This window comes from Bos mutus, chromosome 22 (assembly GCF_027580195.1).
Source record: "Bos mutus isolate GX-2022 chromosome 22, NWIPB_WYAK_1.1, whole genome shotgun sequence".
Lineage (NCBI taxonomy): Eukaryota > Metazoa > Chordata > Mammalia > Artiodactyla > Bovidae > Bos > Bos mutus.
The window spans coordinates 51,398,222-51,408,224 of NC_091638.1; the positions used below are offsets into that span (position 1 = coordinate 51,398,222).

Below are 10,003 nucleotides of genomic sequence, written 5' to 3' on the forward strand. Positions count from 1 at the left end.
GAAATTAAAAGACGCTTACTCTTGGAAGGAAAGTTATGACCAACCTAGAGAGCATATTCAAAAGCAGGGACATTACTTTGCCAACAAAGGTTCGTCTAGTCAAGGCTATGGTTTTTCCTGTGGTCATATATGGATGTGAGAGTTGGACTGTGAAGAAGGCGGAGCGCCGAAGAATTGATGCTTTTGAACTGTGGTGTTGGAGAAGACTCTTGAGAGTCCCTTGGACTGCAAGGAGATCCAACCAGTCCATTCTGAAGGAGATCAGCCCTGGGATTTCTTTGGAAGGAATGATGCTAAAGCTGAAACTCCAGTACTTTGGCCACCTCATGCGAAGAGTTGACTCATTGGAAAAGACTCTGATGCTGGGAGGATTGGGGGCAAGAGAGGAGGAAGGGGACGACAGAGGATGAGATGGCTGGATGGCATCACTGACTCGATGGACATGAGTCTGAGTGAACTTCGGGAGTTGGTGATGGACAGGGAGGCCTGGCGTGCTGCGGTTCATGGGGTCGCAAAGAGTCGGACACGACTAAGCGACTGATCTGATCTGATCTGCGGTTCGCAAACATGCTGTGCTTGCGCTTCCGGCCCGCTCGCCCACTCCAAGCACTCAGTGCAGTCGAGGCGCCCACGGTTCGTGAGAAACGTCGGGCACTCTCCCACGAGTGAAGGGAAAAGATGAACTGGATCCAGAACAGATCTGAGCAGGACGATGACTAGCCAGGGGCATTGATGCGCGCTGGTACCCAGGGACGCGAAGACAAGAAGCAGCGACCTTCATGGAGTAAGTGAATTTTTCCGGTCTCCTCCGCCAGGGGGCGGCCGAGCGCCAAGACCCCAGTACTGCGCCTGCGCCTCGCGCCTCTACGCATGCGTGGCGCGGCCCAGCGTCCACTGGAGCTTAGAAGATGGCGGCTTCCGCTGTTTGCCGGGCAGCTGGCGCCGGGACGCGAGTGCTGCTACGCACCCGCCGCTCGGTGAGGTGGCAACGAGAGCGCAGAGCTGTGGGAAGCGGGGCTTCGGAACGCGGACCGGGAGCGGGCTGTTAGTGCCCGTGGAGAATGGGGAGGTCGCGGGGTCAGGGCCGTGGGAAGGTCACGGCCCAGGGCGCGAATGGGAGTCTCGTAGACCGCCTGAGCACGGGGACGGGGATCCCACACTGCAGGCCTGCAAGCTGAGGCGTGACCCCCTACTCTAGTCCTCAGTCCCGGTCGCCTTTTTCCAACAGCCGGCCCTGCTGAGGTCGTCTGACTTGAGGGGCACCGCCACCTACGCCCAGGCCCTCCAGAGCGTGCCAGAGACGCAGGTCAGCCAGCTGGACAACGGGCTGCGAGTGGCCTCGGAGCAGTCTTCCCAGCCTACCTGCACGGTGAGCGGAGTCCGCTGTCAGGAGGGCGCCTCCATGTTGGGCACGGCCTCCTTTCCCAGGTCGGGGTGTGACCTTGGGCTCTATGGTTTGGGTCAGACTCTCCTCAGTCACCCTGAGGATTGACCCTCCTACTCCAGTCGCGATTCTAACCATGCCTTGACTTCGTGGAGGCAGTTCTCACTAAACCAACACTCATTTAGCATGTGATGCCTGCCAATCAGGAGGCCAACCCCCTTTTCAGCTTTTTCTTTAGCAGCCCATGGGATTCAGAGACTTAGATGACTGCCAGCCTCATGGCCCAAACTTGTAATCCCTTGGCTAGATTGGAAATGTATTGCAAAAGAAAACCACGTGAAAATTCCAGTTAAATGGATAATTTTCCTGAAGATTGGCTCAAAGATAGATATCTTGGTTAGGTAAACAGGAGAGAAGATTCTCAAGAGGCGATCTGTCTCTCTCTCATTCCACCCCCACCCCCTCTCCAAGTGGTTTGATTGGTAAATTCTTTGAGTTTTCCAGGAATAATGTCCTGTGATGCAAGTTGTGACTGAACACCGCAAAAAGTGATGGGTAGCTTTCTTCCTACATGACACCTGTATAAGCTGACACACAGCCTGTTAAGAAAACTTGACTGAGAATGCTGTATTTCATGGACACTAAGATGCCCAGGGCTTCCCAGGTGGCTCAGTGGCAAAAGAACCCACCTGCTAATACAGGAGACACAAGAGAAATGGGTTTGATCCCTGGGTCGGGAAGATCCCTTGGAGAAGGAAATGGCAACACACTGTGGAATTCTTGCCTGGGACATCCCATGGCAGAGGAGCCTGGCAGGCTACAGTCCATGGGGTCACAAAGAGTCGGATGCGACTTAGCGACTGAGAGCAAAAATGAAACAAAAGATGCCCTTGATCTTAAGGAGCACCACTGTGCTCAATTGCCAGAGAAAGAATGCTGCCAGTTGTAGTCAAGGAATACTATGGATTACAAAATGCATCTGTTGAAGGTGTTAGATGGGTAGTAGATGATGTTCATGTAAGAATTTATGGTATATAGGACATACATGAACGTCTCTTAGTAAAGCAGATGTGAGCATTTTAAATCAGCTACGATACAAATAGTAGAAGATTAGATCTGTGTTACCATGGGGGTGAGTAGTGTGATGTGCATTTCACAGCACACAAGGAAGCTATTACAATTATAAGAATCTCTCATTGGGTGCCAAGGTGCGTTGGCAGTGTTAGGTGTCCAGGTCTGATTAAAAAGATTTTTTAAGTATGAATGAGCCTCCTCCTTTAATGGCGAAAGAACGCAATCTCCAGGACAAAAAGACAGGGTGTAATTTTTAGGAAGGAGAAAAAAAGTTGTTTGCAAGTAATTAGTAGTTTGCCGAGAAGAAACAAAGAATCAACTGAAAAGTGAGACTGAATTTTAGAATTTTCTGCAGTGATGGGACAGGTGAATGTGCAGTTAGAAGCTTCCCTGGGAGTCTCGTCACCAGCAGAAACCAGAGCAGGGATTAGAGGTGATGCAGTGTGACTAGTCAGTCAGCTGGCACCCGAGCGTCCGACCTCGGGGCCTACTGAGAACGTCTTCCCCACCTGGAACCGTGAGCCCCTGTCTGGGGCTTGTTCTGGATCCTGCAGGGTCAGGTGTGAGTGGGGGCTGGTGTCTGTTTCTTTATTACCTTTGTTGGTGATTTCTTGTCCAGGTGGGGGTATGGATTGATGCTGGCAGCCGTTACGAGACTGAGAAGAACAATGGGGCTGGCTACTTTGTGGAGCATCTGGCTTTCAAGGTGAGGCTCCTAAAGTCCTGCATCTCCCCTGTACTGAGGGCTTCCTGCTGTCCCTCCTGAGTATGCTGGTCAGAAAAGTTAGCCTCCTCACTTAGGACTGTTAGCAAGGGGGCAGAGGGAAGCGATCTCTGTCTGGCTTTCCTGGGAGACGCCACGTGGGCCAGGCCTCTCCTGAGTGAGTGCCTACCTGGTAAACCCCTGCACAAGGTCCCCAGAGCCAGAAAAACCCCAAGGAGCATGGGAGCCCTGCTCTTCACCAGAAGCCAGGCCTGTGTTGTTTGTCTGCACGGACGTAGAATTGCGGATGTACACATGCATTGTAACAAGTCCAGCAACTTAGTTTTTGTAAAATGCTGTGTATCTCTGACTTGTAAAATCGAGTAGGAGCTTTCATGAGGATGAGAACAACCCCTTAGCCATCCTGTGTTTGCATGGAGTAAACAATGAGTTTCTAAACGAATGAAAAAAATAGAGACGATACAGGGTTGGTGAGGGTGTGGAGCAGGAATGGGCAGCTAGCCAGCTCCAGCGTCACAGATGTGTGTGTCAGTCTCAGCATGCGGGTGTGTGTCATTGGACAGTTCTCACACACACACACGCAGGACGAAGGCTGAGCCCCACAGAGGCCCCTGGCACACACACAGAGTCATACATGGTGTGAGGGAGAGTGGGGAGCAGCGTCGCCTGAGCACAGTGTGAGTCCACCTGACCACGGCTGTCAGTAAGCATGGGCTGGTGAGGTCAGGCTGCCGTGGGCGCTCTACAGTCACATGTGCTCCCCCGAGCTGTCCCCCCTCTTGGTGTGGGGGTGCTGGATTTCTGGTAACACTTGCTTTGGGCATGCCCTTCTTCCCTGGCCCCTGGATGTCTCCATTCTGTCGGGCCACGGTGCTGTGGCCTTGAGGAGCTTAAGGCCTACTGAGCACTTGGTGGCCCCAGACTCTGGGCCCTGCACCCCAGAGTCTTTGCTGAGGGCGCTACCTGTGGACCAGTGGTCCTGCTGGGACTTCAGCCTATGAGGATGTGGGATCTTGGGCTCCCATGTGGCTGGTTCCAGGGAACAAAGAATCGGCCTGGCAATGCCTTGGAGAAGGAGGTGGAGAGCATGGGGGCCCATCTTAATGCCTACAGCACCCGGGAGCACACGGCTTACTACATTAAGGCGTTATCAAAGGACCTGCCAAAAGGTAAGCCTGGAGGGCAGGGCTGGCATGCGGTAGGACTCCCCGGGTGCAGAGGACAGGCGCTCAGGAGCCCCTGGCCTGACTGAAGAATGGGGTGACCCTTAGAGAAGAGCCTTGACACCAAGGGGGTCAGGCCTGGGGGGTTTATGCTGTTACTGTCTCCACACCTGTCCTCCTTGCACCCAGCTGTAGAGCTCCTGGCCGACATCGTGCAGAACTGCAGCCTCGAGGACTCCCAGATTGAGAAGGAGCGGGACGTGATCCTGCAGGAGCTGCAGGAGAATGACACGTCCATGCGGGACGTGGTCTTCAACTACCTGCATGCTACGGCCTTCCAGGGCACACCTCTAGCCCAGTCCGTGGAGGGGCCCAGTGAGAATGTCAGGTGCGAGCTGGCTGGTCCAGGGGGCAGGTTGTCCCCTTACTGGGGCCTGAGCAGGCCACAGCCGCAGGAGTTTGCATTTACTTGGCCAAGTGCCTGTGCTGTTTATTTTCTCAATTCACACAACTGGAGACATTTTCTGTGTTGCCATATGTTCCCCAGGAGTCTTTGAATGTTTGTGTGGTCCCCACTCAAATTGTGGGCTTTGTTTCCATGTGTGTGTCCTACGGGTGCTCTGGGGGGGTCCCTCCACGTGGCTGCTTGTCCTCTAGGAGGAGCCCTGCCGCTGCCCCTGAAGCCCCCATGTCAGCCCACACCCTCCTTGGAGGGGACTCCAAGCCTATCCTGAAGTTGGACGTGAGAGGCCCCAGTGAGGGCTGCCCTCTTGGCCCCAGAGTGGCAAGTGCCAGAGATGGGGCAAGGATCCGGTGAAGCTGAGTCTCCTTGTCTGTCTCCTCCGCCCCATTTTGTGTGACCCGCATCATTGCGGTCTGGGAGCAGTGTTGACCCCTTGGCGGTGTGTCTTGCAGGAAGCTGTCTCGGGCAGACCTGACCGAGTACCTCAGCCGGCATTACAAGGCCCCCCGAATGGTGTTAGCAGCAGCTGGAGGTGAGCAGTGGGCTGGTTGAAGCCCTGTGGTAATGGGGGGGTGGGCTGGGCTGGGCTGCGACCTTGATTAGCAGGGCCAGGTCTCCTGGTTCTGACTGTGGGGGATCCTCCATTCCTGTGGACCCTGTTCCCTCCCTGTCCTGTCCTTGAGGGGCGTGACCTCGGTCCTGTGCTCTCTGAGGTGGGGTGGGATTCTGCTGGGCCACCTGGGGCTGCTGCTCACGTTTCATGCACGCCTCAGTTGGCCTGCTGGCCTCTGCAGGCCTCAGGACTTCCTCAGCCTCACCTGGTCCTTGGAGACGAAGGTTGAGGCTGGGGGAGATTCAGGCCTCCAGCCTGTTCCTCTTGGCCTTGTGGGAAACTGGACGTCGAATGGTAGATGGAAAGTGCCCCGAAAGGAAGGCACGGTGTGGTCAGGGGATTTTTGTGGGGGACTCAGAGGTTAGGGTGGAGAAGGCAGTGGCACCCTACTCAAGTACTCTTGCCTGGAAAATCCCATGGATGGAGGAGTCTGGTAGACTACAGTCCATGGGGTCGCTAAGAGTTGGACACGACTGAGCGACTTCACTTTCACTTTTCACTTCCATGCATTGGAGAAGGAAATGGCCAACTACTCCAGTGTTCTTGCGTGTAGAATCCCAGGGACGGGGGAGCCGGTGGGCTGCCATCTGTGGGGTCGCACAGAGTTGGACACGACTGAAAGCAGCAGCAGAGGTTAGGGAGGTGCTTTTGAAGTACTTGTCATTTGAACAGAGGGCTGAAGAGTGGTGGGATTTAGTTACATGGGGAGCGGGGGGTCTGCACGGAGGGGCAGAGTGGTGTCACGGGCTCTGTGATTGGAGGCTTGCTCTGCTGCCATGTGGGCTTCCCTGGTGGCTCCGCTGTAATGAATCCACCTGCCAGTGCAGGAGACGCAGGTTTGATCCTTGGGTCAAGAAGATCCCCTGGAGAAGGAAATGCAGCCCACCCCAGTATTCGTGCCTGAAAAAATCCCATGGACACAGAAGCCTGGTGGGCTACAGTCCATGGGGTCGCAGAGTTGGACACAACTTAGCAACTGAACAACAGCAGCTGCTGCCATGTCGGGCAGGGAGGGCTTGTGGCAGGTGCCTGGTGGGAGGCGGCAGGAAGGAGAGAAGCGGATGAACTCGAAACGGGTTTGTAGATGGAAGCCTGATGGACATCTAGCCAGGAGGGGACAGGAGCGGGTCAGGGATGCCGCCCCAACTTACGGCAGCTGGCTGGACGGGAGAGACTGATAGGAGGAGCTCGGCTGGTGACCTTGGGGCTAGTGAACCAAGAGCAGTTTGAGCTCCTGACACATCAGACCTGCAGGATCTGAGGTCAAGGAAGGAAAGAATAAAAGGCAGAGGCACCTGGCGGCCTGTACCTGGGGGCGCTGCTTCCTACCACAGCACCCACTGGTCGAGAGGCTGGGGCAGCGGAAGCCGCTGGTGGAGGGGAGGTCCAGCAAGGGCATGAGACGTGAGTTTGTGACATTGCTGCTCCATGTCCCTGGCACAGGGGGCCCCAGAGCTAGTCACAGCCCTGCGTGGCGCTTCTTTGTGCCCTCTCACCTGCCAGCCCTACAGAATCTGCTTGAGGAAGGGCTGGAGGGGCGAGGCAGGACGGGTGGCCTCACGCCCAGGGCACCAGTCTTGTGTGTGGTGCTGGTGAGAGTGCGTCACGTGCTTCAGCCCGGCGTGTGCTGCTTCCTCGTGGCCGAGGTGGTGGGAGCTGTTGGGCCCTGGGGGTCTGCCCTGCCTGCCGCCGAGCTGGAGTGAGTCTGTGGAGGCTCCTCTTCCCTCACCTGGTCCTGATGTCCTGTCTTGGGGGTTCTCCCATCGAGGCAGGACATGGGGTCCTGCGCCTCTGTGTGGCGTCTCAGGCCCGGCTGACCGGTAAGCACGCTGTCCATCTCGGCAGGGCTGGAGCACCGGCAGCTGCTCGACCTTGCCCAGAAGCACTTCAGCGGGCTCTCCGGAACATACGACGAGGACGCTGTGCCCACCCTCAGTCCCTGCCGCTTCACTGGCAGTCAGGTGGGTGGGGGTGGGGGGGGTGGGCGGGGATGGCACTCCCGCGGGCCTGGCTCTTTCACGACTCCGGAGGTGCCTCGGGAGTTGGGCCGGGGTCCCGCGCCTGCTGCCTCCCAGGCACACGTGGTGACGCGTGCATGCACACGCCCCCAGCCACACTTGGCACCTTTGCTGTCGCCAGGGCGGTCTGGCTGTCCCTCAGCTTTGCCACGTCCCGTTTCAGATCTGCCACCGTGAGGACGGCCTGCCTCTGGCCCACGTGGCCATCGCAGTGGAGGGGCCTGGCTGGGCCCACCCGGACAACGTGGCCCTCCAGGTGGCCAACGCCATCATCGGCCACTACGACTGCACCTACGGTGGCGGAGCGGTGAGTGGGCCAGGCGGGGACCTCGGTTCAGGGGAGAGGCGCAGCTGGGTGGCAGGCGGGGACCTCAATTCAGGGGAGAGGCGCAGCTGGGAGGCGGGTGGGGACCTCAATTCAGGGGAGAGGCGCAGCTGGGCGGCGGGCGCTCATCCTGTGGGGTTCGGGGCAGGTGGCAGAGAGGAGGGCAGGTGCTGACCACCCTGGCCCCTGGTAGCACCTGTCCAGCCCACTGGCTTCCATTGCTGCGACCAACAAGCTGTGCCAGAGTTTCCAGACCTTCAACATCTGCTACGCAGACACCGGGCTGCTGGGCGCACACTTCGTCTGCGACCACATGAGCATCGACGACATGATGTTCGTCCTGCAGGGCCAGTGGTGAGTGGCGGCCGCTGCTGCTGGCCCCGGCGGGCGGGAGGCTTGGGGACCGCAGCATCTCTCAGGATGACGCGCACCTGCCCCTACCCTAGGATGCGCCTGTGCACCAGTGCCACAGAGAGTGAGGTGCTCCGGGGCAAAAACCTCCTCCGAAACGCCCTGGTGTCTCATCTGGATGGTGAGTCCTGCAGCCCTGTGGCGAGGGGTGGGGTGCGTACGGGCAGTGACAGTCCCAGCTCGACCAGTGCTCCTGACCAAGACCGGCAAGGATGACGTTGGCGGTCACGTCGTGTCCCACCACTGCCCCTTCCCCAGGGGTCTGGGGTTTCAGGGACCCCTTGTGGGTGGGCCTGAGAAGCCCATGGATACAGGTCAGGTTGCACAGATGAAGATTGTGGTCTAGGATCAGGCCGAGTCAGCGCAGAACCCTGGAGGTTCGGTGTGGGCCTGTGAGCTTCCCTCCCCCTCGTAGGCACCACTCCCGTGTGTGAGGACATCGGACGCAGTCTCCTGACGTACGGCCGCCGCATCCCCCTGGCCGAGTGGGAAAGCCGGATTGCGGTAACAGGGCCCTGGGGGGAGAGGGCTTTGGGAGTCTTGAGCTGGCTGACTTGCAGAGGGTGGGGCGTTGAGGCAGACTGCTCCTGTGGGCGCCCCAGGGTGTAACCAGGGGGCAGGGCAGAGGCGTGGGTGGCTGTGGGGTGCCTGGGGCCCGTGGAAGCCTGTGGCCGGGGAGCCCTGCCGCCGTTCCCCTTTCGGGTGCGGGGTCAGCCCCTCGGTGCGTGGGGCGGTCTTGGTCGCTGGATGCTGTTGACTGGTCCCCAGGGGCCTTGCCACTCATTGTGCCCTCTGCGTCATCCTGTAGGAGGTGGACGCCAGGGTGGTGCGTGAGGTCTGCTCCAAGTACTTCTACGACCAGTGCCCGGCAGTGGCTGGATTTGGTGAGTAGCCGCTCTCTGGCCGCCTCCTCAGGCTGCTGTCTGGGCCTCCCATCTGCCTCTGCTTTCCCCCTTCCCCCAACTTTCATTGGGAGCAGCAAGTTGGGGCCCCCAAGAGGCTCTGCCCAACTGCCTGGCTGCCAGGGAGTTCTTGCTCAGAAAACCTGTCCCGGCAGCTCCCTGACTCCCTGCCAAGGTGCCTCCATCAATACCCCACACCCGCCAGGTAACGGACACCTCCGCATGTGGGGTGGGGCTCCAGAGGCCAGAGCGTGAAGGGGCAGGCTCAGCACCCCCTGGAGGAATGTTCTTTACCCTCTTTCCACTAAAGCCTGCCTTGTGCTGCTCTGGGCCGCTCTGAATGGGGCGTGGCGCGGGGCCAGGTGTCCCTGTACCACACAGGTGCCCCACCCTGACGCCCCACCCTCTCCCCACAGGCCCCATTGAACAGCTTCCAGATTATAACCGGATCCGTAGTGGCATGTTCTGGCTGCGCTTCTAGGCAGGAAGCCTGTGCAGGCGAGGGCGGGGCCGGGGTTCGAGGTTCCCCCCCCACAAACACACCACCTCGGTCCTTCGGACCTGTGCAGCTGCTGACTCACCAACCAATAAAGTCTTGCATCGAGAACTGCGTCGTCCCTCTCTTGTCCTTGGCGTGGAGTCCCCGGGCCATGGTGGGGGAGCAGGGACTTCCCTCGGGTCTGCGTGTCCTGGACGCTCTGCCTTCCCACAGGCTGATGTGTCCTTAGTCAGGGGCGAGCCTGGGGGGCTGTAGCCTGGAGGCCGGAAGCCTTTGATGCCTGCGGGGAGCTGAGGCCAGCTGTTTGCAGTTAGCCACATGGGGGATGCTCCTCACCAGCCTGTCCTAGGAGAGGGGTGTGGGGGACCATGGGAACTGCAGACCCAGCCTTTACCCTGCTAGGGCTCCCAGCCTAGGGATTGAGGTG

At 58.5% G+C, this 10,003-nt stretch overlaps 1 protein-coding gene across 1 annotated transcript; it reads left to right on the plus strand.

Moving 5' to 3' along the window:
* The first annotated feature begins 835 nt into the window (after positions 1–835).
* UQCRC1 (ubiquinol-cytochrome c reductase core protein 1) lies at positions 836–9,684 on the plus strand. Its single transcript, XM_070359288.1, has 13 exons — positions 836–977; positions 1,229–1,369; positions 3,078–3,164; positions 4,222–4,351; positions 4,535–4,733; positions 5,261–5,340; positions 7,267–7,382; positions 7,603–7,746; positions 7,958–8,118; positions 8,211–8,296; positions 8,591–8,679; positions 8,984–9,059; positions 9,494–9,684. The coding sequence occupies exons 1-13, from the start codon at positions 909–911 to the stop codon at positions 9,556–9,558; spliced, it is 1,443 nt and encodes a 480-aa protein (XP_070215389.1). The 5' UTR covers positions 836–908; the 3' UTR covers positions 9,559–9,684.
* The last annotated feature ends 319 nt before the right edge of the window (positions 9,685–10,003 follow it).

Excerpts from the sequence above, each read along its gene's own strand:
- UQCRC1 (XM_070359288.1), top strand. The coding sequence starts at position 909 with ATGGCGGCTTCCGCTGTTTGCCGGGCAGCTGGCGCCGGGACGCGAGTG. Across the intron at positions 5,341-7,266 it reads GGTGTTAGCAGCAGCTGGAG|GGCTGGAGCACCGGCAGCTG; the intron begins GTGAGCAGTGGG and ends CCATCTCGGCAG. Across the intron at positions 9,060-9,493 it reads CCCGGCAGTGGCTGGATTTG|GCCCCATTGAACAGCTTCCA; the intron begins GTGAGTAGCCGC and ends CTCTCCCCACAG.